This window comes from Alosa sapidissima, chromosome 18 (genome assembly GCF_018492685.1).
Source record: "Alosa sapidissima isolate fAloSap1 chromosome 18, fAloSap1.pri, whole genome shotgun sequence".
Classification (NCBI taxonomy): Eukaryota; Metazoa; Chordata; class Actinopteri; order Clupeiformes; family Clupeidae; genus Alosa; species Alosa sapidissima.
This window is the reverse complement of record NC_055974.1, coordinates 9,464,599-9,488,040: the sequence shown is the minus strand read 5'-3', so window position 1 is coordinate 9,488,040 and position 23,442 is coordinate 9,464,599. Positions and strand designations below refer to the sequence as shown.

The 23,442-nt window shown below is 41.8% G+C and overlaps 4 protein-coding genes across 7 annotated transcripts in view; 1 reads left to right on the top strand and 3 right to left on the bottom strand.

Annotated features, from left to right (window-relative positions):
- ablim2 (actin binding LIM protein family, member 2) overlaps positions 1-633 on the bottom strand; it is an 84,421-nt gene extending 83,788 nt beyond the window's left edge. The window contains exon 1 of the mRNA XM_042070300.1: positions 306-633. Coding sequence (XP_041926234.1) covers positions 306-315 — 10 coding nt within the window. The 5' untranslated portion in view covers positions 316-633. The remainder of the gene's footprint in view (positions 1-305) is intronic.
- Positions 634-1,644: 1,011 nt separating this feature from the next.
- Positions 1,645-14,462, top strand: zcchc4 (zinc finger, CCHC domain containing 4). 2 transcript variants are annotated; one of them, XR_006024966.1, is made up of 13 exons: positions 1,645-1,841; positions 2,002-2,120; positions 2,442-2,524; positions 3,040-3,318; positions 3,485-3,565; positions 8,466-8,538; positions 8,635-8,779; positions 9,541-9,641; positions 9,910-10,031; positions 12,778-12,853; positions 12,982-13,116; positions 13,260-13,383; positions 13,809-13,827. XR_006024966.1 is itself a non-coding variant. In XM_042070312.1 (13 exons), exons 1-13 carry the CDS (start codon positions 1,742-1,744, stop codon positions 13,924-13,926), a joined length of 1,473 nt encoding a protein of 490 aa, XP_041926246.1. In that variant the 5' UTR covers positions 1,645-1,741; the 3' UTR covers positions 13,927-14,462. The 2 variants fall into 2 exon arrangements, 1 of the variants encoding a protein (XP_041926246.1); XM_042070312.1 differs by having other exon boundaries at positions 13,065-13,116; positions 13,809-14,462.
- On the bottom strand, positions 4,398-8,708 carry si:dkey-219e21.4 (E3 ubiquitin-protein ligase TRIM39). 2 transcript variants are annotated; one of them, XM_042070314.1, is made up of 7 exons: positions 8,592-8,708; positions 7,212-7,385; positions 6,694-6,789; positions 6,217-6,450; positions 5,886-5,905; positions 5,648-5,781; positions 4,398-5,486 (listed from the first exon to the last, which is right to left on the bottom strand). In XM_042070314.1, exons 2-7 carry the CDS (start codon positions 7,383-7,385, stop codon positions 4,882-4,884), a joined length of 1,263 nt encoding a protein of 420 aa, XP_041926248.1. In that variant the 5' UTR covers positions 8,592-8,708; the 3' UTR covers positions 4,398-4,881. The 2 variants fall into 2 exon arrangements, with proteins under 2 accessions (XP_041926248.1, XP_041926247.1); XM_042070313.1 differs by lacking the exon at positions 8,592-8,708 and adding an exon at positions 7,926-8,005 and having other exon boundaries at positions 7,212-7,417.
- A 962-nt stretch (positions 14,463-15,424) lies between the features above and the next one.
- Positions 15,425-23,060, bottom strand: mfsd8 (major facilitator superfamily domain containing 8). 2 transcript variants are annotated; one of them, XM_042070310.1, is made up of 12 exons: positions 22,495-23,060; positions 22,077-22,150; positions 21,748-21,791; positions 21,016-21,256; positions 20,780-20,893; positions 19,524-19,668; positions 18,642-18,700; positions 17,968-18,076; positions 17,677-17,811; positions 17,076-17,179; positions 16,153-16,382; positions 15,425-15,734 (listed from the first exon to the last, which is right to left on the bottom strand). In XM_042070310.1, exons 1-12 carry the CDS (start codon positions 22,548-22,550, stop codon positions 15,528-15,530), a joined length of 1,518 nt encoding a protein of 505 aa, XP_041926244.1. In that variant the 5' UTR covers positions 22,551-23,060; the 3' UTR covers positions 15,425-15,527. The 2 variants fall into 2 exon arrangements, with proteins under 2 accessions (XP_041926244.1, XP_041926245.1); XM_042070311.1 differs by lacking the exon at positions 22,495-23,060 and adding an exon at positions 22,372-22,475.
- Positions 23,061-23,442: the final 382 nt, after the last annotated feature.

The following is a 23,442-nucleotide window of genomic DNA, read 5'->3' as shown; positions in this document are numbered from 1 at the left end:
GAGGAGCAGCTGTGCACAGTAGTCTATTAGGTGGGCGTTCCTGTACCACCACATAGCCCAGTAATAATAACAATCACACGCAGCAACGTGACAAATGGTTAACAGAGAGGAACACACAGGTAGTCTACACAGATAATATCACTACACTACCTTTCCTTAGTGTCATATTAAACATATGTCTATAATCTCGGAGAGTGTCGCCTCCCATATTGTTATTATTAAGCAGAATGTGCTCTACAGCTAATTGGCAACACGTAAATGCGCAAAAACGAAACGAATACGAGCGAAGATACGGTTTGGCTTACCAGTGCTCATTGTAACGTCTGTCTTTGTTGCTGATCAGATGTGATGTGTTGTATCCTCATTCAGCTGATAGGGCACAAGCGCTAGTAACGCATGAAGATGCCCCGCGAGCCGAAGACGCCCGAGCGACCCTGGTCCTCGTCGTAGCCTAAACTATGAAGCTTACCGCGCAAAAATAAGTCTGATATCTTTCTCCAAAAGCAAGGACAGTGCCAGTGACAAACGTGAGAATATGTTCTTAATCGTGGAAGGTTGACAGTGAGCTGTTCGTTCGCGTGCCTGCACTGGGTGTGGGCGTGCAGTCGCACTGAGCCCTCTCGCGCCTCTGCCTCAGCAGCATCTCTCGAGCCAGGTGATAAATAGCGCCTCTGACAGCCCCACTGCGTTTCGACCACGTTATAATGAATTTTGGGAAATGTAGTTGTTGTCTATCAAACATCGCTCAGAGTAGCACCATGAAATACTACAGATTCTAATTACGACAACGTAAACAAACGCTTCGAATGACCGTATGAGGAGCCATAAGGAGGGTTAGGCTTCATTCTAAACCATGAACATGCCCTCCTAAAAAATATATAGCCTACATATTAAGCCAAGGCTAAGTCATTTATGTCTGAGTCTAGATTAACGGATTGCTCCAGGTCTGGTAATAAGGGTCAGAGACACCCCAGGTGCTTATTGCTGTTTGAGCAAATCCTGTTAGGCCTACACTATCTAATCATATTAGGCCTATGTGGACTACCAGTGTGAAGATTAAATGCATTTTATTGAGTAGCCTATGCTAGGGCTAAATTCACATAGTTATTAATTGTGCTTTCTGTTGACTATACTCATTGGAAAACCCGTTAGGCTAGCCTACCTAGATTTATAATGAATTTACAAAATCTGATTCTGAAGTCTGGATCTGATTTTTGGCAAATAAGCCTAGGCCAAATCCCTCATCAATGAAAGAAAATGATCAGATGATATTTTATAACCAAGAAGATAGGCTATATTAACCTTTATAGTTCCATTTATAATTTCACTCAGCTATTTGATTATTTCATAATACATTTTAACTAGCCTGAACCACATCAAGCTCAGACAGATTTATTGAATGACAATGAGTAGGCTATCTTTTATGCCACCTAGCGTTTAGGCCTATGTGAAATAGTGATCAGTAAATTCAGTGAAAAAAATAGAATTGCAGTAGAGATAAATTTACAATTTAAACATTTATACTATATCAGAATAATATTATAGCTCAGGCAAGATGCTCATCTGAAACAAAATTTTGTGAAAATAGGCTACTATAAATAAAAAAAAACGAAACGTTAATACGTCATCAAATCGCGACACAGTTTTCAATATGGCAGCCCACTGTTGAGCATGGGTGTAATTTTTTGGTTCTGCAAAATACTTTTATTAATCCCATGAGGACTTAAATGATTGAGTGAAAATGCATGCGAAAGCAACATCAAATGATTCCGAAGATGGCTATGGAATAGACGTCGTCTTTCACCAAGGAAGCGACAAAATAGCACCATCATGCCCGCATGGTAACGTACAGGTTTAAAATAACAGCTGATGACAGTCTTGTGTGCTGTGCGCAAGTTTTGTTTGTGGAAAGACTAAATGATATTTGGGTTTAAATAAGGTAATACCACCAGATGCTGTGACAAAAATTAGTCATAACTGTGGAATTAAACTGTCTTTCAGGTCCAACCCTGTTGTTTGAAAAAGTCAACAAGGGGGAAGAGAATGGCAGACGATTTTATGCGTGCTCTGCGTGTCGTGACAGAAAAGACTGTAATTTTTTTCAGTGGGAGGATGAAAAGGTAAATGTTGCTGTTAGTGTTGTTGTAGTCGAAAGGTTAAGTATGGTAATGGATAAACTTTGTCAGCTAAATGAGAAACTGACTTGTCCACCATTTTTCACATTATAAAGGATCACTGGCATTCATTAACCTGAAGACTGAAGGGACATACTATTTATGTGCCCTTGTATATCACATAAGTGTATATTGTATGCAAGTGTGTGTGTTGAAAACCTGTGTATTTGTGCACATAATTGTCATATCATTACCATTAGCAGGTTGTACCATTACATATCAGGCTACCAGCAGTACGTTGTAAAAGTACCTTGATGTGTTTTACAGGTGTCAGAGGCAAGGGTGAAGGCCAGAGAAGAGGAGAATCGCTCAAAGAAGCCTCCCTTTAGTCATTCAGAGTACATTTCCAGGTACCTGTCCTTCACATTGTTTTACAGGGGTTGGAGCCTGTGGCAGTATTATTGCTGGTGTCCTGTACAAAGGAACAAAGAAGTTGTACTATCTGAATAATGTTGTTCAGCAACCACTTTTTGGACCACACAGAGAGTGAGGATTTATTTTGGAACACATTGTATAAGTATAGTATAAGTATACTCTTTTGATCCCGTGAGGGAAATTTGGTCTCTGTATTTATCCCAATCTGTGAATTAGTGAAACACACTCAGCACACAGTAAACACACATTGAGGTGAAGCGCACACACTAATCCCGGCGCAGTGAGCTGCCTGCAACAACAGCGGTGCTCTGGGAGCAGTGAGGGGTTAGGTGTCTTGCTCAAGGGCACTTCAGCCGTGCCTACTGGTCAGGGTTCGAACCGGCAACCCTCCGGTTACAAGCCAGGGTGTAGCGTTATGCTTGTCCAATGTCTTTTTATATAACTTCCTGAAATTCAATGTTCTGTTTGCTTTGTGATTTTTTTTTCTCAGATTCAGAGAATTTGTCTCACTCCCCCTGGACCAGCGAAGGTTCTGTGTGGACTGTCAGGTTTTGCTTCTACCAAGAGATTGGGATGAGCACAGCAGCCATTCGGCGCTTTCTGATGACATCACAGTGGCCCGTCTCAGGAGGCCTAGCCTGTTGCTGTGTCCCTTGGAGAATAAGAAGAGTAATGCGCAGTACCTGTTTGCTGACCGCAGCTGCCACTTCCTCCTGGACATGCTGTCCACACTGGGCTTCCGGAAAGTTCTATGTGTTGGAACACCTCGGTGAGCTGCTTACACTGATGTTACAGTTTTGCTACACCCAAGAATCCAGTATTTCCTACAATATTATCTGTATGTATGTGTGTGTAAGGTAAATACATTTCTTGGAGGTTTTTGACACCAGTAATGGTGCTATTAATCATTCAAAGATTTTACTCTTGCATCATAGCCTTCATGAGCTGATCAAACTAAGGAATGCAGAAGGGACTTCAGAGGCCATGAGAAGCCTGCTGTTGGATATTGATTTCAGGTAAATAAAATGATTTATATTACTCTTTCACTACAGTTACACATTACAGTTGCATTTAGCAGACACTTTTATCCAAAGTGACTTACATATGTTGTATTACAAGGCCCATTGTCTCTGGAACAACTCAGAGTTAAATGCCTTGCTCAAGGGTACAATGATGCAAGCTGGGTATTGAAACCACAACTTTTCAGGCTACTGCATGCTAGCCCAGTTCCTTAACTACTACACTACCGTCGCCCACTAGCCACTCACTAGCATGCTTCAAGCCATTAACAGCATACTGTTTGGGGCTAATCTGAGTTGAGTGCATGAAATGAGTACAATGAAAAAGCCTGGAAGCCAGCCCGAATTTAACCTCACCCACAAAAGATGAGGTTGGGAAATTCGGTCTGGACTTGTTTCATTGAGAAACCTCTATGCCCGTGCGAGATCTGTGCGCACCAATCAAATCGTCTGAGCAGGCTTTCTATGATGGTGGAAAGATGAACAACAGTGCCTAGTCATTCACATTACTTGAGAATGCTTCAGTTGATTTAGTTTACATCAAAAAGGCTCTTGCTAGAGAAGCTAGAGGATTAGATTTCGCTATCGCTATGTCTTGCACAAAATATTGACAGCGCAATAACTATGAAGGTGTTTCGTTTGTCGTGAAGGAGTATGCTTTGGCTGTTCTCCCCATAGGATTCACATTTTTCATTGCTCTGATTGGTTAAGTCTATCCAATTGTGTGCAGAGGCAATTTTCCTCTGTATCAGTTGAAACACACCCCATAATCACATCCAAATGAAGCAGTACCAGACTCAAATACTGAATAGAACTGAGTCTGGCCATGTCAGGCTAATACTTTGTTTATTTATGGATAGAAACTATAAAAATATCTGTTACAGTTTTCCAGTGTATTAGACCAGTGGTTCTCAAAGTGGTGTCCAAGGACCCCTTAGGTTCTGCAACCCATAGCCAAGGGGTCCGCAAAATAATTTGCTTTAAATGATGAAGTTGTGGTTAATCATTTTAAAAATCATATCTACAGATGAGGACCCTTTTCACCAATAAAACAAGTCAATTGTGTCTTTCCTCCCACCCACGTTAACATTTATCTTGAATCAGTTAACAAAGAACCATTCCTACTGCTGCTTAGATGGTTTATTTGCCAACTAGCTAGCTGATGAATGTGGACAAATAACCAGTCAGCCTCTCACTTTCCTAGCAAAATAAAGACAAAAAAGGCACAACAAATATATACATAAAAAGACTTTTAAAATGTTATATTAAGGTTAAAAAAACCTTTGTGTGTCTTTAAGTCATTTTGATATACGTCAATTTTGGAGGTCAGGGATCTCCATGTGACTGGACCTAGCAAATCCATCCTGTGGTCTTAGGAAGCGCACGGCGGGGTAGAGGGGATCGACAAACTGGTGGTGCATGCGGTCGAACACAGGTGTTAGGGCGGCAGAGAACTCCTGCAGCAGCTCCATACCGTCCGCATCGTAAAACACCACACGACCCTTTTCGTAGTTCACATGCACACCCACTGTGGCGGGCTGGTCGCGCCCGCGGATGCCTGTTGGGGCCACGTGCCGGTCGTTGTGCCAGGCACTTAGGCGTCCGTCGCGGAGCTCGACGCACCAGGACATCCTGTTGCGCCCCAGCTTGGCGCTTTTGTCCTGCCCTTTCCTGTGCAGGCTGCCATAGGTCACACCCACCGCCCAGGCAGAGCAGCAGCGCACATTCACCTCCCAGTAGTGCTGCCCGGTGGTTATGGCCGAGGTGGCCAGGGCGCAGTACACCTGGTCGAACTGCAGGGGGTGCAACTGGCGCTGAGGGTCACAGGCCTCACTGGAAATGCACAGGCTCCGCCCTTCTCCTGTGATGGCGATCTGTGTATGGCTGGTCTCCCTGTCAATCACTACATTTGATGAATCTGTGAGTAAGAGATAAGGTACTCGGTGAGTCATCCAGCATTTATTTTCATAATATAATGCAAAGGTTAGGATTTTTAGGATCTTTTATATCTCATGAGATGCCATGTCACTGAAGTGCAAAGACTTCAGCAAGGAGCAGAGACTCCCTCGATCTTCTCACCGAGCAGGAAGGTCTTCCTCTTTAACTGAGCCTGCAGGTCTCTGGAGATTTGCTGAAGTTTCCTGAGAAGGTTCTGGAACCTCTCCTCATTCAGTCTTATACTCGCCTCAGCAGCATCTGGTTTCTTATGGCAACTAGAATATTAAATGAAATGGTGAAAGTCAAATAATAAAATGTGAAATATAGCATACTTTTGGGGAAAACAGCCTTTAGAAAACTAAAAAAATATATATTTTACCTCACTTCTTCTATTGGATCCTGAAAGAGAGTTAATTCAAGAAATATAATTACAGTTTTGAATGTTGCATTTTTAATACCATCAGTACTAAATGCAGTGCATGGGATTAAAATTTAGTTGTGAGTACAAATAACAAAGACAAACAAATCATACATGACAAATTACAGGAAGATTAAATGACAAAACCACATTCTGATTATGATCTGAGGCATCTTTCAAAATCAATCATTCCATTTGACTGCGATCTAGGCACCATCAAGGCTTGCATTCCACAGATGCACTGCTCACGCCTGTTATATCACTGATCCAAGAATGCCAGGACTCATCTTACCGTTGAATTGACCACACCACTCTTCTGTGCCAGCGCGTTCCCAGTGCAGCGGATGCTCCTCTGGACGGCGCTCAGGTGCTGCTGCCAGTCTTTCAGGACCTGGTTGAGCTTGGCGGTGGTCTCCCGGCGGTCCAGTTCCAGGGAGTCGCGGACGGCCCGCTCGTCTCGTTGCAGGGCGGCCCGCATCACGTCGAAGCGCTCCTTCACCTTCTGCTTCATCACCTCCACACTTTTCTGCACCACATCAGGAATACAAAAATGAAGGGGAAAAATGCAGTCAGTACAGTCAAACAAGAGATAGACAGGGATGGAGTGTGTGTGTGTGTGTGGTGATGTTGAAAAGAGTCAAGTCAAACAAGAAATAGATAAGATGATGAGAGAAGGGGTATGGAAGTGTGGGTGTGTGAAAGGAGTTGTTAGGAAACCGTTGTTTTGACCCAAAGATCTATCATCTTAAAAAACAAATGGTGCGCTCACAGACAAGTTGCTTCTCCGTTTCTTTAAGGACTGAAGGTGAGCCTCTGTCCTGGCCTCCTCGGCCTTCAGTTGCTCCAGGTGCTTAGACAGTTGCTCCTGTGGAGAGAGTGTGCTGCTATATAGAGATTATATATGACAAATAAATAGATCAATATGACAAACTTGAGAGAGGCACTCTTTGAATAAAGTAGGCTAATATGTGTGTGTAGACATAAAGGCAGTGGAGAAATTAAAATATTGATTTATTATTATTATTATTATTATTATTATTATTAAATGAAGTTAAGCAGTGTTTTTATTAACTATATGGAGCTAACCTAAATGTTTTATTGTCTCTCTACTCTGCACTAGTTGCCTGGATTTGTCCTTTTGCTGTTGACAAATACTGATCCTGAGCCAAAAGTCATACAGTATAACATGATGAACAGGCTTGTGCTGTAGCATAGTAATGTGAAAGTAGGAAACATGTATGTCAGGTTCGGCATAGAAATGTATCTCTTCTCTCTAGTACATCTCACCTGTGTGAGGGGTATTGACGAGTGTGCAGTCTTGCGGAGCAGTTTGGGGGAGCGTGGGTAAGGTTGGACAGCTGGACCCACAGTCAAGTCCTGAGGACCCAGGACAAAGCTGCCAGGCTGTAATTTCTCCTCCATGGCTGTAGAGAGCGCTGTGTCTGTGTCCTTGTTTTCCATCTTTGTTTATCACAGAGATGTACAAACCGTGACTAAAACAGATTTACATGAAACCAAGCCAAGATTTATTTCATTCCAAGTGGCACAATATATGACAGAGAAACCAAGAGAAGCCATGTTAAGTCACACTTAATGTCTGATCTAGTCTTAACTTTACTGATTAACATAGACTCCCGCGTCCAAACTTTTGTGCAACATATTTTTCACTTCCATATAGATGTTATTGCAGGAGTTTTTCAACAGTTTTTCAAGATCGCAAGAGCACTTTGCTACAACATTGTCTGCCTAACAGGTTGTTTGGCATTCTTAAACTACTTCAGCTCAGTTGGGCAATTGAAAAACATTCTAAAATTCTAACCGTTACAGTCGTAATGAAACTGGGACAAACATTCAAAGTCCTCTTGCATTGCACTCCTTGGAGCATAATTAGTTTGTTTAAACAGTGCTTACATTGGATCCCACCAAAGCATTGTTTGTTGCCAATGGCAGCTTTTCAGAAAAGCAAGGAAAACATCTTTGTTCAATGCACTGGTACTGTACCTTCTCTGGAGAGTGTGTTTGTGTGAGTCGGCAGTGCTGTTCCTTCTCTTCCGTCTCTGCACAGACTGGTCTGGTTTTTGCAGGAGAGGAAGGGGTGTGCTGCCCTTAAGCAAGCTCAAGCCTGTTGCTCATAGCATGCTCGTGTGTGTGTGTGTGCATGCGCGTGCATGCTCCTACATGCTCCTAAAGATACAATGAATATATTCACAAGAGGCTTTTCTCGATTCCTGCACTGTATGGATGTAAACCCACCAACCTAATTATTATCATTATCGGGCATGATTTGCGTTGGTGTGGCCAGAGTAGATTGCTCTGTAATGCCAGCTATGCTCTTGATTATCTCAGACAGAGTTAGTCACCTTGGATTTGGACTTTACCCAGGTGTGTGTGTGTGTGTGTGTGTTTGTGTGTGTGTTTGTGTGTGTGCATTATGCCTGCAAATTTAGACCTGCAGAGGCAGTGAGACAACAGCCACACCTCAAGTGAATTCATCCATTATGCGTTCTTGTGCTTCACACACATTTTTTGTACCTCTGCCAGATACTCCCAATTCTACGGCCAGGATGAGTTCTGCCATTACAACATGTTCAATCATCACTTCTTTGGTGGAAATGTAAGAAATGCCTCCCACACAGTTTTAGAAAATAATCATCAAAATAATATTACCTCATGTTATCTCAGAGATTGATGAGTTTGTGAACTTGATCAGGAGCCGGCCGGGGTGTTCCGTGATTTCCTACGAGAAGAGGAAGGGAGTAAGGTCGTCATGGTGACGGATCCTCCGTTTGGTGGTCTGGTGAAACCTCTGGCCCACAGCTTCAGACAGATCTCAGACACCTGGAAAGAGCAGCAGGGTACGGCGGGAATTGAGCGCACTACATACTGTAGCACTGCAGGAGAAATATAGTCCTTTACTTCTTTTAGAAATATTTCATATTAAAATCACTTTCATACATAAACGTTCTTACATATCGATACAGATCATGGAAGATCATTCTTGATCTTTGAATTCCACTGTGGTAATAACAGAGGTGTAAAATTCCATCTTCAGAAAATAAAAAGTCCTGCCACTTATTTGCTCCAACCATTCAATAAACTAGCTGATTCTAATTGGCACAATTACTAAGCCAGGTAAATGTGTTAATTAGTGAAATCACCTGTGTTAAGTGCACCGGTAGAACCGATACATAGTAGTACTTCTACTTTCTGAAGCCGGACTTTTACACCTCTGTTACGGTAATAACATTAGCCATGAACACTTGATATAATTTATAGTGGTAGATATTTTCCCAGATGTATCCCATCATCCCTCTTTTGTAGGAAGTGTTTTCATTTAGCTGATCCAGACACACGAAGCAGAACATTTCCCAATGATTTTAGAGCCCAGGGCCAGATAACACTGTACACTCTGTACACATACTTCAGTAATACGTTGCATTGATACATTCCAAGAAATGTAGCTTAGAGGTCATTTAACAGTGATTCCTGTTAGATCTTGCAGTGTTTTGGTAGGTATTGTGGCAGGTAGGTATTGTGGCAGGTAGTGTATTTCTGTGTGTGTGTGTGTCTGTGTCTGTGTATTCATTAATTAATATCCATTAATCCATCCCTGCAGTGAATAGCCAAGCAGAGATGCCCATGGTGTGGATCTTCCCCTACTTTTTTGAGCCACGAATCGTTGAGTGTTTCTCCTCATTCACAATGCTGGACTACCAGGTATTACACAAAAACATACTACCGGTACATCAAGGGCTCTAGTGAGATGGCCAGTTGGTTTGTAGGGACACTGAAATCAAACATTTATAAATAACACAGTACCTGTTCAATCAGTGGTTTCAGGTATTTTCTTCATTCTGGTGTCAGTGTCCAGTGTCATATTAAGAAAGAAAAGTTGGGGAGCAGCAATACTAGAGGAATGGACATCCAAATTAGCCTGCAGAGGTCAGTCCATATCCCTACTTTACTCTCTTTTCTTCTCCCGTAGGTGGACTACGATAACCACGCCCTGTATAAACATGGAAAGACTGGTCGAAAGCAGTCTCCCGTGCGACTCTTCACAAACCTGCCCGCCCGGTATATTGTCCTACCTGAGCAGGAGGGCTACAGGTAAAGTCAAGTCAAGTCACGCATAGCACACTTAAAAGCAATGTAATTGACCCAAGGTGCTGCCTTCGCCCTGCAAACCTGCCCCACAGAATTACTGTCAGCCTCTCGCCAGACTGAACACAAGTCAAGTCAAGTCAACTTTATTTCTATAGCACATTTAAAAACAACTGAGTTGAACCAAAGTGCTTACAAACAAACATAAAACAATGACAATGGTACAACAACAATAATAACATAACATGGGGGGAAAATAAATACATAATTGAAATAATAAACAAATTGGTCAAAAATAAAATAAAGAATAAAGAGTGTGTGTGTGTGTGTGTGTGTGGGGGGGTATTAAGGTAGATTAAAAGCTTGGGAGAAAATGAAAGTCTTTAAGTTAGACTTAAAGCAGTCAATGGTTGGAGAGGACTTAATATGTACAGGTAGACTATTCCAGAGTTGGGGGGCAACAACAGAGAAGGCTCTATCACCCTTAGTTTTAAGGCGTGTTTTGGGGATATAGAGAAGATTCTGAGATGAAGACCTAAGTGATCTTGGAGTGCTGTAAGGAATTAGTAGGTCACCTATGTAACTAGGTGCCAAACCACTGAGGGCTTTGAAGAAGTAAAATTTTAAACTTAACTCTGTGCTCCACAGGTAACCAGTGCAGCTTAGCCAACACAGGAGTTATATGCTCACGTTTCTTAGAGCCACTTAATAATCTAGCTGTTGCATTTTGAACTAGCTGAAGTCTGTTGAGAGTGGAGTGGGTCATGCCTGCATATAGTGAATTACAATAATCTAGTCTAGATGTTATGAAAGCATGTATAAGAGTTTCAAGATCGGAAAAGGACAAAAAGGGCTTCAGTTTTGCAATGGTTCTTAACTGGAAAAAGCTGCCTTTGACCACACTATTTACTTGCTTATTAAAATTTAAAGAGGAGTCAAAGAAAACCCCAAGATTCTTTACTTCACTGTGGCAGTTTGCAGAGAGAGGTCCTAGTGCATTTTTCAAGATAGAAACATCACTTGGAGGGCCAAAAATAATTATATCAGTTTTACTTTCGTTCAGTTGAAGAAAATGTCTTGCCATCCAGCATTTGATGTCACTGAGACAGTTAAAAATATTCTCCAAGGAACAAATGCCATTAGTGTTAACAGGCAGGTAAAACTGAGTGTCATCTGCATAGCAGTGATACTGAATGTTATACTTTTTAAAAATTGAGCCAAGGGGTAGCATATAAAGAGAGAATAAAAGAGGGCCCAAAATGGAACCCTGAGGAACACCACACTTTATAAGGGCAGATGAAGAGGAGAAATTGCCTAAACTAACTGAAAATGATCTATCACTAAGATAAGAAGAGAACCATTGCAAAACAGAACCCTGGAGACCAACTTCATCCTCCAAGCGTTTTAATAGGATGTTATGGTCAATGGTGTCAAATGCTGCACTCAGATCAAGAGGGCGCAAGATCCAGAATCAACTGCTAAGAGAATGTCGTTTTGGACTGTAAGCAAGGCCGATTCAGTGCTGTGCAGAGATCTAAAACCTGATTGGAATTTATCACATATATTGAACTCACTCAGATAAGAAGAAACCTGAGAGAGGACAACCTTTTCTAGTATCTTTGACAGAAAAGGAAATTTAGAAATAGGCCTATAATTCTTCAGGTCACTGGGCTCAAGGTTAGGTTTCTTAAGTAAAGGTTGCACAATTGCACGTTTAAAACCTGAGGGGACCACTCCATTGGTTAGTGAGTGATTTAATTATGGCCAATACAAGAGGGCAGATGATGGTAAAAACTTCTTTAAAAAGGCGTGCAGGTAAAACATCTAAGTGGCAGGATGTAGATTTCATATGGGAGACCACCTTAGAAAGCTGGGAGGAAGATATAGCCTGAAACTGTTGGAGGCAGCTAGGTGAAAGTTCTATCACTGAGGGATCCGAATCTGGAGGTGAGATTTGAGATTTTATTTTGTAAATTTTATCGTTGAAGAAGTTGAGGAACTTCTCACAGATTTCTGTTGAAGGGGCAAGAGTAGATGACGCAGAGGCAGGATTTATAATAGAGTTAATGGTATTAAATAAAACTTTTGGCCTATGAGCATTATTGTTGATAAACTGAGCATAATACTCAACCTTTGCTGCCTTAACAGAGTTTTGGTAGGTCAAGAGCCCCAGCCCTTCCTCTGGAGACCTGCGGTCATTTAGCGGTCAGGGTATTAGCGGGAGGACAGTGGTTGTGTTCCAATTTGCGTATTTCTGTACTCACAATACCCAATATGAGTGCACAAGTGTACTGGCTTGTGCACTTATATAAGGTATCGTAAGTACAGAAGTATGCAAATTGGAACACAGTCAGTGAGGTTAATGTTGACTCTGCTGCAGAAGAGTCGATATCGAGGAAGAGTGCTGGTCACCACTGATGTGATGTGAGTGGCGCACATGAAGTCCAGACACAGGGCACTGGATTAGTGCAGTTAGCACTGCTGAAGCAATCACAGTGTGATCCATGGTGGTGGTAATCATAACCAATAAGCATATGAGTGTGTTGTTTGAAAAAATGATCTCATAGCACTCGGTTGAACAGTTTTAACACAATTATAGTGTCATTTCCACTCTCAGATCTGTTGTGTTCTGGTGACGCTCCTCTCCTCTGGGGCTACTCAGCGAGTGACCATTAGCAGCCATCAAATTTGGTTTAAAACTGAGCAGCCGTCTAAGTTGTTTAAAACTCTCTGGATCCTCTCCCCCAATCAGATTCTGTGCTCTCTGTGAGCGTTATGTGTCGGCAGAAAACAAGCACTGCTCTGAGTGCAACGTGTGCCCCTCAAAGGTAAGTAGCCGAACAGTTCTAAAGCATACTCATGTTAGATTATACTGGATTAAAAGGGAGGAACAATTACGGATGAAATTGTAAATCCATAAAAGTCTTTAAATGGATAATGTGATGTAATGTCTCAGGTGCCGATTTCCATGTCTTTTGTTGGTGTCTCACTGGGGTCTTTCCATAATGATTTCCTTGAACAAGAGGCTTGTTCTTACAGGACGGAAGAGAATGGAGGCACTGTGCTGACTGTGGAAAGTGTGTGAAGCCGTGTAAGTTTACAATTAATCGGCCAACTATCACGGCCTCCGATGGGGGTACCCTCTAGAGTGGAATCCTTAAACTTAACATCAAGAAGCTTTAATCAAACTCTACTGTATTTACTTTGGTATTCTTCTGTCTCTGTCTGTCTCAGCTTGGCAACACTGCACCTCTTGTAGTCGCTGTGCCCTCCCAGATCATCCTTGTGGGCGAGGTCAAACAGGGTGTTTCAACTGTGGTAGCCTGCAGCACAAACACAGAGCGTGCCCCAGCAAACTGTAAGAACACACACACACACACACACACACACACACACACAGAGAGAAACACGGAGCATGCTCCGGCGAACTGTAATACACACACACATATAGCGACATAGAACCTGCCCTGATAAACGGTGACACACACACAGAGCCACAGAAACATAGACACACACAGGTAAAAACATTCCTGTCAAGTAATGAATGATGCACTCTTAGTCCGAGTATATCTCAAACTATGGTACACCAACACCAAAATAGACACCAAGCACTGCCACAAAAACAAGAAGCACAAAGAAATGAAAAGTGAACCAATCCTCAGCAACTATCGGGCCTACAGAAACCCAAAAAGGGGAAGTAGTGGGGTCAACACTGGTCAACCAGCAGTCAGACGCCTTTTCAAGCATGTTAGTAAGGGACATGTTTTTATATAACCCACGCAGGAGGCCGCAACTGAAGGGGAAGAGCGGAGGCCCTAGTCAAGCGACACACGCGGCCACCAGAAGGTCAGCCAAGAAGAGGAGCCGAAAAGCACACAGGAAGAAGCCGAGTGTTACATAAACCTCACTTGTGCATAACAGGATACTTCAGAGAGTCACCGGGAGCGATAACACCCAAGTCCATGCTCTGGATCAGTGCAGCCGTTTTCTCCGAATTCGGTTCAGGAGAATCTACATCTCTTCCCAATATTTGTTTGTTTTTCAGTTCATCTGACTTGGCTTGTCTAACCCATTCCCCGAGTGTGTGTGTGTGTGTGTGTGTGTGTGTGTGTGTGTGTGTGTGTGTGTGTGTGTGTGTGTGCTCTAGGCAGATATGTGCCTTTTAACCTTGAATTCAGGGATGACATATTTTATTATTCGTCATCAGGATACTCCAATGTAAACTTGCTCAGTTAAACACACAATCTATTCCACCTGTGTGCACAAAATTCTGGCAAAAACAGTGACCATGGTAAGTGTTTTAATACACACAATAAATATCCAGTGCTATTATATTAATGACCCATTCCACCCAATTAACATTCGTCACCAAGTTTGTTACCAGTGTTTTAAAATTGAGTCTTTTGGAAATTCAATAAAATTGTATTATTTAAAGTACTACTTTAGAATTGTTTGCTTGTCTGAAAATACGGTACAAACTCTGTTCAAATAAAGTAGAGCCTCAGGAGATCATTTGCAACCATTATTTTTGCAAATATGCACAACTTGGCCATATTAGCACCTTGTAATTAAATATTATAAAAAAAATAATAAAAAAAATCACATACAAATGTACAATTACGGCTCCCACACACAGTTGCGTTCCCGACGGTAGCTATTCAAAGTATAACCATAACTTGATTGGCTGGTGCCTTCTGTTGTTCCTCGGTGCAGCAAAATTGTAACTTTTCGATGCAAGCGGCGGGAGCAACGCGACGCAACAGACCCACAATTCAGTTCGGCAACAGATGACTTAAGCCCATGTATAGTGGATGGGATGCGTATGCAGCACTGCACTGCATGCAACTGTGTGTGGAAGCCGTAACAGACGTGTTAGTGAGTACAAGCAGAGCTGAGAATAAGTTAACCATCATATAATCAATCATCGGTTTTACAGTGAGAGATATTAGTCATTACAGAGGATCCAGAATTGAAAGCTTTCAAACTCAACTCACTCATTTAGCCTTGGCTTTTTAGGAGCCAAGCAGAGTAGTTACATTGTTTTATCATAAAAATGTGTATGTATGAATTCTTATCTAGCATGTTCATGGGTGAATTGCCACTAGTCAAAGAACAGAGTGTTGTCTGCTTGATAATAGTCAAAATCCGTCAGTAATCTGGGCAGATGTCATTGGTCAAACAGTTAACCCAGCTTAATATCAGGTTGGAACCACCCATTGGGAATGTGCAGCTGTCAATGCTACTTTCCAGATACTTGGTTAGTGTGTCTTCAGTAATAGCAACATTCTCTGGCTTCAAACATAGAAGTCAAAGTAGCATAACAAAACATACATTAGAGGTCCCACAACATTAAAACCAACTCACACTCAAGTGTTTTTAAAAAAAAAAAAAAAAAAAAAAAAAACGTTTTAAAAGTCTCATCCAGGTCTCTATCCATTCATGTCAACTCCACCCATCCATTAGATTCTCTCACTCGCCCTCCATCCATCCTTTCCTGCCGCGTCACTCCTGTAAGCGTCCGTGACGGATGGAGAAGGCGATGAGGCGCTTGTACATGCCGACCAGCAGCAGGGTAGCGGCCATCACGATGCCGCATATGAGGCTGAAGGCCCATCTGGGCCCCAACAGCGTGTACACCTGAGACACGAACACCGGGCCCAGGGTCCGAGCACCGCTCCCCGACGCCGTCAGCCAGCCCATGTACACACCCTACACACACACACACACACACACACACACAGAGAGTTATATACATATGCACAGATGCAGTCACATCATTGTCACAACGTAACATCAGTCAAATACAGATTTCAAACATCAGTCAAATACAACTTCATATGCAAGTCAAAGTCATATGCAAGGTAGCCAACGTACAGTTAACCAATTCAAATAATTTATGGTGATTATATTGACGTGTTGAAATATTTATCTAAGGGTTTAAGCTCTACAATGTACATGGGCTGACTGTTTTATTTTATAGTTCAGTCAGTTTGTATGCTTCTGGGACAATGGTGTGTTTGTTTTGGATTATCTGTACTCCATGGAAATGGATTTCCCATGAACACCTGAATGCCCAACAATGTGTACATTTTGGAATAGAGGGAGGGGTGCCGTGTGTGTGCAGTACCTGTGGCTTAGGCCCCAGTATCTTTGAGTAGAGTGTGTAAGACATGACGTTGCAGGCCGAGAAGCCGACTCCGATGAGGAAGTTGGAGATGATGTACTGGGCCAGGTGGATGGCGGGCGTGTAAAGGCACCAGGACTGGTCGGCCGGGCAGCCCGTGGGCTCCACGGTGGCGTTGGGCGCAAACACTGTGGTGGCAATTGCCTGCTGGGTACGGCTGCTGTTGTGAATGTCTGTGTGTGAAGAGATGGAGTTTTAGAGTACAGGTTTTTAATATGTTAAGGTGATGCTGGTGATTTGGAGAGATCAAAATTGTGTGAATAGAGAAAACAATCTATTGAGAATATAGTTTTATAATGGTATAAAAGGAGGATATCAAAATATCAACAAAACAAAGCCTATAAAAGGGATATTATGTTTTCCCTATGAAAGGGATATTAAGTTTCAATCTTGTATCCAACTAGATTTGGACTAATGTTAATATACAGAAAAATATCTGTTATGTAAAAATATCTCCCTTTACACTGCTGGAGTTGTACCCTCAGAATTTCATCTTAACAGATATTATAGCAATCATTGCAACAACAGAGTACTGAAAATAGCCATGTTGTCATGAAAGACATCACAACATAAAACAATGCGAAAAGATGATCGCAAAATTGCAACAGACATTCTGTAACAAACTGACCAACTGATGGCCCTAATCTCTGACAGGGCATTCCAAAGCTAATGGAGACACAAACACGGCTGTGTCACTTTCAAGATTCTCATGTGACAAACATAGTTTCAAAAACTAGGAGACAAGGAAGGCACACCAGAGACACAAACATGTTAACGGGTGACCAAGACCAAGGACCATGTGTACTAGTCAGTGGGGAGGATGTAAGAAACTGAGTAGTGGTGGGAATGAGTCTTGTGCTGCCTACCTGCCCACTGGATCTTGGGGTACTGGTTGCCCCAGGGAAGGAGGATAAAGAAGCCACAGAAGATGATGGCCAGACCTCCCAGAAGTACTGGCCGATCCCCAACCCTGTCAAGAATACAGATGGATACAGGTTAAATTAATGACACTGATTTAGCCAGCATAGTACATAGACTTTTAATGAAGACCAATTTCCAAGACTTCACCTGACACCTGACACCATAACCCCATGGGTAAGATAAATACATCATGCTGTTCCTTCTATTACCACACAACACCTGGTTTTGTTACCAATTTACAGAAAGAGGAAGCCACAGTTTTCCTAAGTTAAATACAGCATGCTTTTCATTCTATTAACATTACCAATTCACAGAGAAGAAGCTGAAGTTTCATGGGTGTTTTTCTAGATTAAAAAAAGAATTGTTCCAACAAACATCACTCTTAGTATCTTATCTTATCTAGTCTCAACATGTAGAACGTCCTTCGAGAGTTATTCATTCTATGTGAGGCAGCTGCACAGCTACCATGCGGAAGTTGCAGCTTAGCTCAGCCATCTCACAGTTACAGTAACCAAATGTTTGATCCCTTTCCTCAATCCCACGTACCTCTGAGAGATGACCTTCACTGCGAGGAAGACCAGGATGGACTCAAAACCAATGCAGGCCAGTATAATTCCATTATACAAAACTGCCTGTCTCCTGGTCCATGCAAACATGTCCATCGACAAAGGTGTAGATATACTACAGATGGACAGACACAAGAAACACAAAGAGAAAAACGTTGCAATAAGAATCCACCACGCTCATGTTGATTTATGTTGTTGTTAAGACTTGTTACTTTCTTAAATAATTTCACTTTTAAATAATAAATATGAGATTTGACATCACAGGACATACGTTTCAAATACGGCGAAGATGAAGAGGATGATGAAGAACAGGATATTGGAGGTCACCACAGCGATCTGGTCAATGTCCCCCTCAACATCTAAAGGAACGGTCACCCGTTCTGAGGTACCAGGGGACAGAAAGGTAAAGACAAAATTCCATGATGCATGCACTAATTAGTCCCTGACAACAAACACCAATATCATACCCTGCAAGCACCAACATGCTAGGTAAATGAAGGATTTACCTATATTGTAAGTAATTGGGATAAAAATATCTGCTCAAAAATAATGTTTGTATGTCCTTTTCTGAAATGCAATGACAACCTACACGATGTTATACTTTTTGAATGATAATTAACATCTATGTTTTGTAAAGCACCACTCAGTCGAACACATCTCAGAATAACTCCCTAAAGGAGTTGCCATGGGGAACCTTTTGAGCAATGTTCAATGTTCAACCAGTTCCATGTGTTCTAATTGGATCATCATAAAAATCTGGCTACTGATGATTGAAGTTCTTGGGAATGAGAACATGTCAGAACCACAAGCAACTTTGATCAAAAAAGTTGCCTTGTGCATCATCAGCTTAATAGATTGTGTTGCTGAGACAAATCATGCTCTGTCCAGAAAGACATTGTATAAGTTTGTAACCTCTACAAAAAATATATTGACTTTCAGTTTTACCCTCTGAGATGTAGTTGATTGATCGTATGTGCCTTCCGTGGTCATCAACACGATGTTCTCTATTAGAAAAAATAAAAGCAATGACAAGTAGGGAAATCAGCCAACAATGTGTAAAACATTAAAGCAGCACTATGGTATTTTGCTCTAAAACTTGTGAGTGAGCTAGTTACCCAGAAGGCCTTGCAAACACCACCAGCCGTAACATTGCTAAAAGCCTGCTAACTGGTGTTTTCTGGCGATAATACCGGTAACTCAGCAATGACATGCTGTAAAAAGGTTTCCCTTCATTTTTTTGGTTGTGCGTCCCTACCCAGAACACAGAACTGCATAGTACATATCCTGAGTGAACACATGTTGATCTCTCCTTCATGACCACATACCATCAAAATTAATTTGAAGATGATACCAAATACAGTTGCCTGACACAAGCATACTTCAAAAGGCGGCACATTCTTGTAGAGTGTTGTTTTCGTAAAGTATGCTAAAAGACGATGACCACAGGGCCACTTAAATGAGGAAGTGATAATAAGTCTCAAATTCCAGGAAAAGCGCAAAGTCAGTTAATGGGCAAAGTGTCTCGTGCATGAACATGGCATGTGGCATGTGAGACCATGTGAGAGCTGGCATGTGAGAGCATGTAGCTGACCAACCCATGGTTATGCTTAGGATCTTACTTGATGCATTAAATTAGCAAATACATGTTGCCTAGTTATTGAATTAGCTTAAGTTAGACTTTGCCCGGCATTTAAATTAGGGTCCCATTAGTTAAATGCCAAAGGAGTAAGTAAGTGGCTGCTATGACTGTCAAATCTATTGAATCAATATTATAAACAACATAAGTGCAATACCAAAAACAGTTTAAAGGGACAGGCTGCATCTCACCTCAGCACCAGGATGACCAGAAGGATGTTGATGATGCCAAAGCACGCTGCTAGCAGGGCTGGAGCGGTGTACATGTTAAACTCCAAGCGAATGAGGTCCAAAGACCAGCCGGTCTCGCCAATCACTGATAGACCTGCTTGCAGAGCTGCGCCCACAACCCAGAGAGAAAAATGTCATCTTCCATTAGATATCTAGAACCAGTGGTAACACTGCATACACACCGACTATGGTTGATACCATCTTAAACTTAACCAATACTGTCAGACTAGAGAATTAAGCTGGAAAAGATTTTGGAAAAAAAAAAAGCATCCAGTCTGACTACGTCATAGGTAGCTAGCAGAGGAGCACTGTATTAGGCTCAAATAGAATAATATGAGAGAATAAACATTGGGGTTGGGTACCGACTGAATTATGTCTTTATTACCGAGCACGGTTTCAAATGAAATCAAACGGTGTCAAATTTCGGTAATTTAATGCGTATCAGGAGCGGAGTGCACCAGCTGAGCTTATGCCTGGGTGTAACGTTATGTCTGGCTCAAAAGCTAAAGTTATTATGGCCAATTCAATACAGCATTTAGATTTAAACCTGCATGTGTTATGCCAGGTGCGGGTTTTAATTCGATAAATCAGAATCGTATCCCTGGTAAGAACTTAAATAATTATGGTGACATTTGGCGGTGTGCTATGGAATGCACCCATCGTTTTGAATCAGAAGAGTTTGGGATCTTCCCAAGTAAGAGACAGTGAAGTTGTGAGTCAGATAGTAGGTCCTTATAAATGGTCCTGCAGGTGACCCTGTAAATGTACAGATAATTTACCCATGCTTAATGTCTTTGTTAATCCTACACCTCTTCTCACACACAAGTATGCCATCAGGTGAATGGCAGACATGGCATCTAATGACCAAATTCTGTCTATACAAATTCACAATTCCCAATAGCAGAAGTGTTTACGTTGTTTGTTCCATGTTTCAGTTTGATTCAGTGTGTTTAATATATGTTTACTATCCACTGTCATATGTTCATACTTTAGGAGGGGAGAGGAAGGTGAAGAGGGGGGTTGTATTGTGTTAAAAATGTTCTAGGTGTATAAAATTAATTATTTTTTGCAGCTTTATTCAAATGTTGTAGTTGTTGCAAACAAGGCATTACAGATTCAGTAAGGGTAACACCAGGCAGGTACCCAACCCTTCACCCAACATAGACCATTTCCATCTTGTGTTCAAATCCGCTACCCATAATTCCACATGTACAAACCTGGGCCAAGGATGAAGCCCAGAGCCTGGCAGGCACTCATGTTGGCCATGGCACTTGTCCTCTCCTTCAGTGACGTGGCTCCAGCGACGTATGCCCTCACCACCGCCACATTACCTACAAGGAATCCACACAGTCCATCCTGTATTACATCATATCATTTTACGCTGTAAAGCATACAGATTATCTACATCATTTTAGGACTGAAGAATGCTAATAAACACTACTGATCAACCAACCTGCCCCGAAGCCCACAAATGCTCGAGCCATGAGCATATGGAATTTGTTCTCGGAGGTGGGCAGGTACAAGTACGCGTAGTATATGTTAGCCGAGACGTTAATTAATATGGAGCAGACCAGCGGCTCTCTGCGGGGCCTGTGATTCGACCAGAGGCCAAAAAGGGGGGAGGCCACCATCTGACCCAGGCTGTAGGCCGCCACCACCCAGCCAAGAAAACTGCCATCTGCGGAGACATCAATCTGGGGAGACAGAAATGGAGAAAGACAAGTTACTCTTCATACAGTTAGGCAGTTAGCTTAACTGGGATATACACAGAGGAGTGGTATTTATACCTCTAACTCCTACTTCCCCATTTTATCTGTTCAGTTGAGGCTGTTGATCTGTGTGAATGTTTTACTCCTCTGTTCATTCATTTTCTTGCATTTTCCCTCAAGCAGTAAACAGAAGCACCATAGCATTCACACTCTCACTCTAGTGAATGCAGTCTTTGATTTTGTCAGGTGAATGACTGCAACATGAAGGCAGTCTAGTAGCCAATTCTTTATGTTTCTACTGAGGAAGAGACTTTCAGTTCCTTTTTTATTTTATTTTGTCTAAACAAAACTTTTACTTCTGCTTCAACATTCAAATCTCTGAGTCAAAATTAAGCCACAATTTCTTAGAATGAATGTTCTGGTGGAACTCTAACAATGATATACCAGATATAGTTGTTGTGGTTTCTTTCTCTTACCTTTTGCAGAAAAGGCCATATAGATGTAATCACAATAGTGAAACCTAGAAATAAATAAGTATTTTTTTATTTCAATGCATAACAATACAATAAAAACATGTTCAGTACTATCTAAACATAACTCACCTATAAAATTGTTTTATGTCATGTAGGTCTACTTAATGTGACTAATAGAACTAACTCAAAATGTACGTTTTTATAAGTTAGGTTTAAAGTGTATTGAAAGCCACGATAATGGGTCTCCAAATACCCCTTAGTTTACCAGATGGATAAATCGGCATCGGGATTCATGACATTTGGTTTATGGCAGAGGTGAAAGTGACACATACCAACACTGCTGAGAAACATGGTGAAGTACATGACCCGAATGGACCTCCACCTGTTCTTGTACGCGTCATCATCACTACAGACAGAGAGGATGAATGTTCGCTCAGTCACTGAATCAATCTTTGCATCGCCTGGCTACTTCAGCGTTTTCTACCAATATTATCTATCCACAAGAAACAAACATAGTGTGCAGTTACTCTGAAGGTAGCCAAATTCTTGCGGTCTTGAGTCTTTACTCGCACAAAGTTAAGTTAATAATGCATTATGGTCACACGACCTAAACATCTCAAAAGTTACCGATTTACAGCAGTGTCAGCTGGCCGAAAAGGTCAGGTTAGAGTGCACTGTTGCGTTAGCCATGGCTAACTTATCTTTGGAGTTAAGACAACAAGGTAGCTAGCTAGTCGATAAAACGCTCACCTGTCGACGTCGCCTTTCAATAGCGGGGTATTCTCCTCCGACTCCGACAGAGACATTATTTAGCCCTCAGTGATTAAACAATATGCAGGGCAAAGACGAAGCAGACCTTAGGTAGCTAGCACAAAGGTAATGTTACCCGTAGAGAGCATGTTAGCCTCCTACCTAATCAAATTAAGATTCCACAAGACTACACAGACATTATGTTAACTACACGTTATACGCTGCTGAAGCGTAATGCAACATTTTAATTTAGTGAAATGTTGCACTGTTGACATGAGCACCCTAGAAATCGTATAGGCCTATGATTTAGACTGAAGTACAAACCTCCCTTGTAAATTAACCTTCTGCAGATCCCATAATTTGAACTAGCCTACCCTCACGTGAATGTTCATAACGTAAACGGGTAGCCTAGCCTTCCAGAGTAGTCAACATTCTCTGCTCTGGTCTGACACTTCTGATCTTTCTTCCCAAAATTTGATTGGACAAAATGAGTTTCTTCGTCTACAGTGCCATAGGAGAGAACATATTTGTGACCCTATACTGACACCAACAGGAGGGGATGATAGCTGCAATGTTTTATTATCCAAGTCCCCTTCAAAAGTTTCAAGTGCTCTAAAACAGTGGTTCTCAAATGGGGGTATGCTGATCTGGGCAGGTTTAGAATCATTTGTTGCAAAATGTTGCAATTTCAATTCTCCTCTACGCTATTACGCATTGCTGTTTCGTGCTTCTACTAGCCTTAGCGAAATAAGCGTACAGAAGGACAAATGGATATTAGAAGTTTCTTTAGAGGAAAAAAAAGGGCAGAGCAGGGACAAGAAGTGGAAACTCACAGTGTGTTATCTCCCGCAACCCAGGAGGACATTTCGATCAGCTCAGTTTCCATATATCGTGATTTACTATTGAATCACATGCGCAGTAGGCTAAATATGGTAAACCTGACCTCGT

Excerpts from the sequence above, each read along its gene's own strand:
- zcchc4 (XM_042070312.1), top strand. The coding sequence starts at position 1,742 with ATGCATGCGAAAGCAACATCAAATGATTCCGAAGATGGCTATGGAATA. Across the intron at positions 2,525-3,039 it reads CATTCAGAGTACATTTCCAG|ATTCAGAGAATTTGTCTCAC; the intron begins GTACCTGTCCTT and ends TTTTTTTCTCAG. Across the intron at positions 13,384-13,808 it reads AGAGCGTGCCCCAGCAAACT|GAGGCCGCAACTGAAGGGGA; the intron begins GTAAGAACACAC and ends TAACCCACGCAG.
- si:dkey-219e21.4 (XM_042070314.1), bottom strand. The coding sequence starts at position 7,385 with ATGGAAAACAAGGACACAGACACAGCGCTCTCTACAGCCATGGAGGAG. Across the intron at positions 5,906-6,216 it reads GTGGTGTGGTCAATTCAACG|GATCCAATAGAAGAAGTGAG; the intron begins GTAAGATGAGTC and ends ACTCTCTTTCAG. Across the intron at positions 5,487-5,647 it reads GAGGAAGACCTTCCTGCTCG|ATTCATCAAATGTAGTGATT; the intron begins GTGAGAAGATCG and ends TCTTACTCACAG.
- mfsd8 (XM_042070310.1), bottom strand. The coding sequence starts at position 22,550 with ATGTCTCTGTCGGAGTCGGAGGAGAATACCCCGCTATTGAAAGGCGAC. Across the intron at positions 22,151-22,494 it reads TTGAAAGGCGACGTCGACAG|TGATGATGACGCGTACAAGA; the intron begins GTGAGCGTTTTA and ends CTCTGTCTGTAG. Across the intron at positions 16,383-17,075 it reads CCCCAAGATCCAGTGGGCAG|ACATTCACAACAGCAGCCGT; the intron begins GTAGGCAGCACA and ends CTTCACACACAG.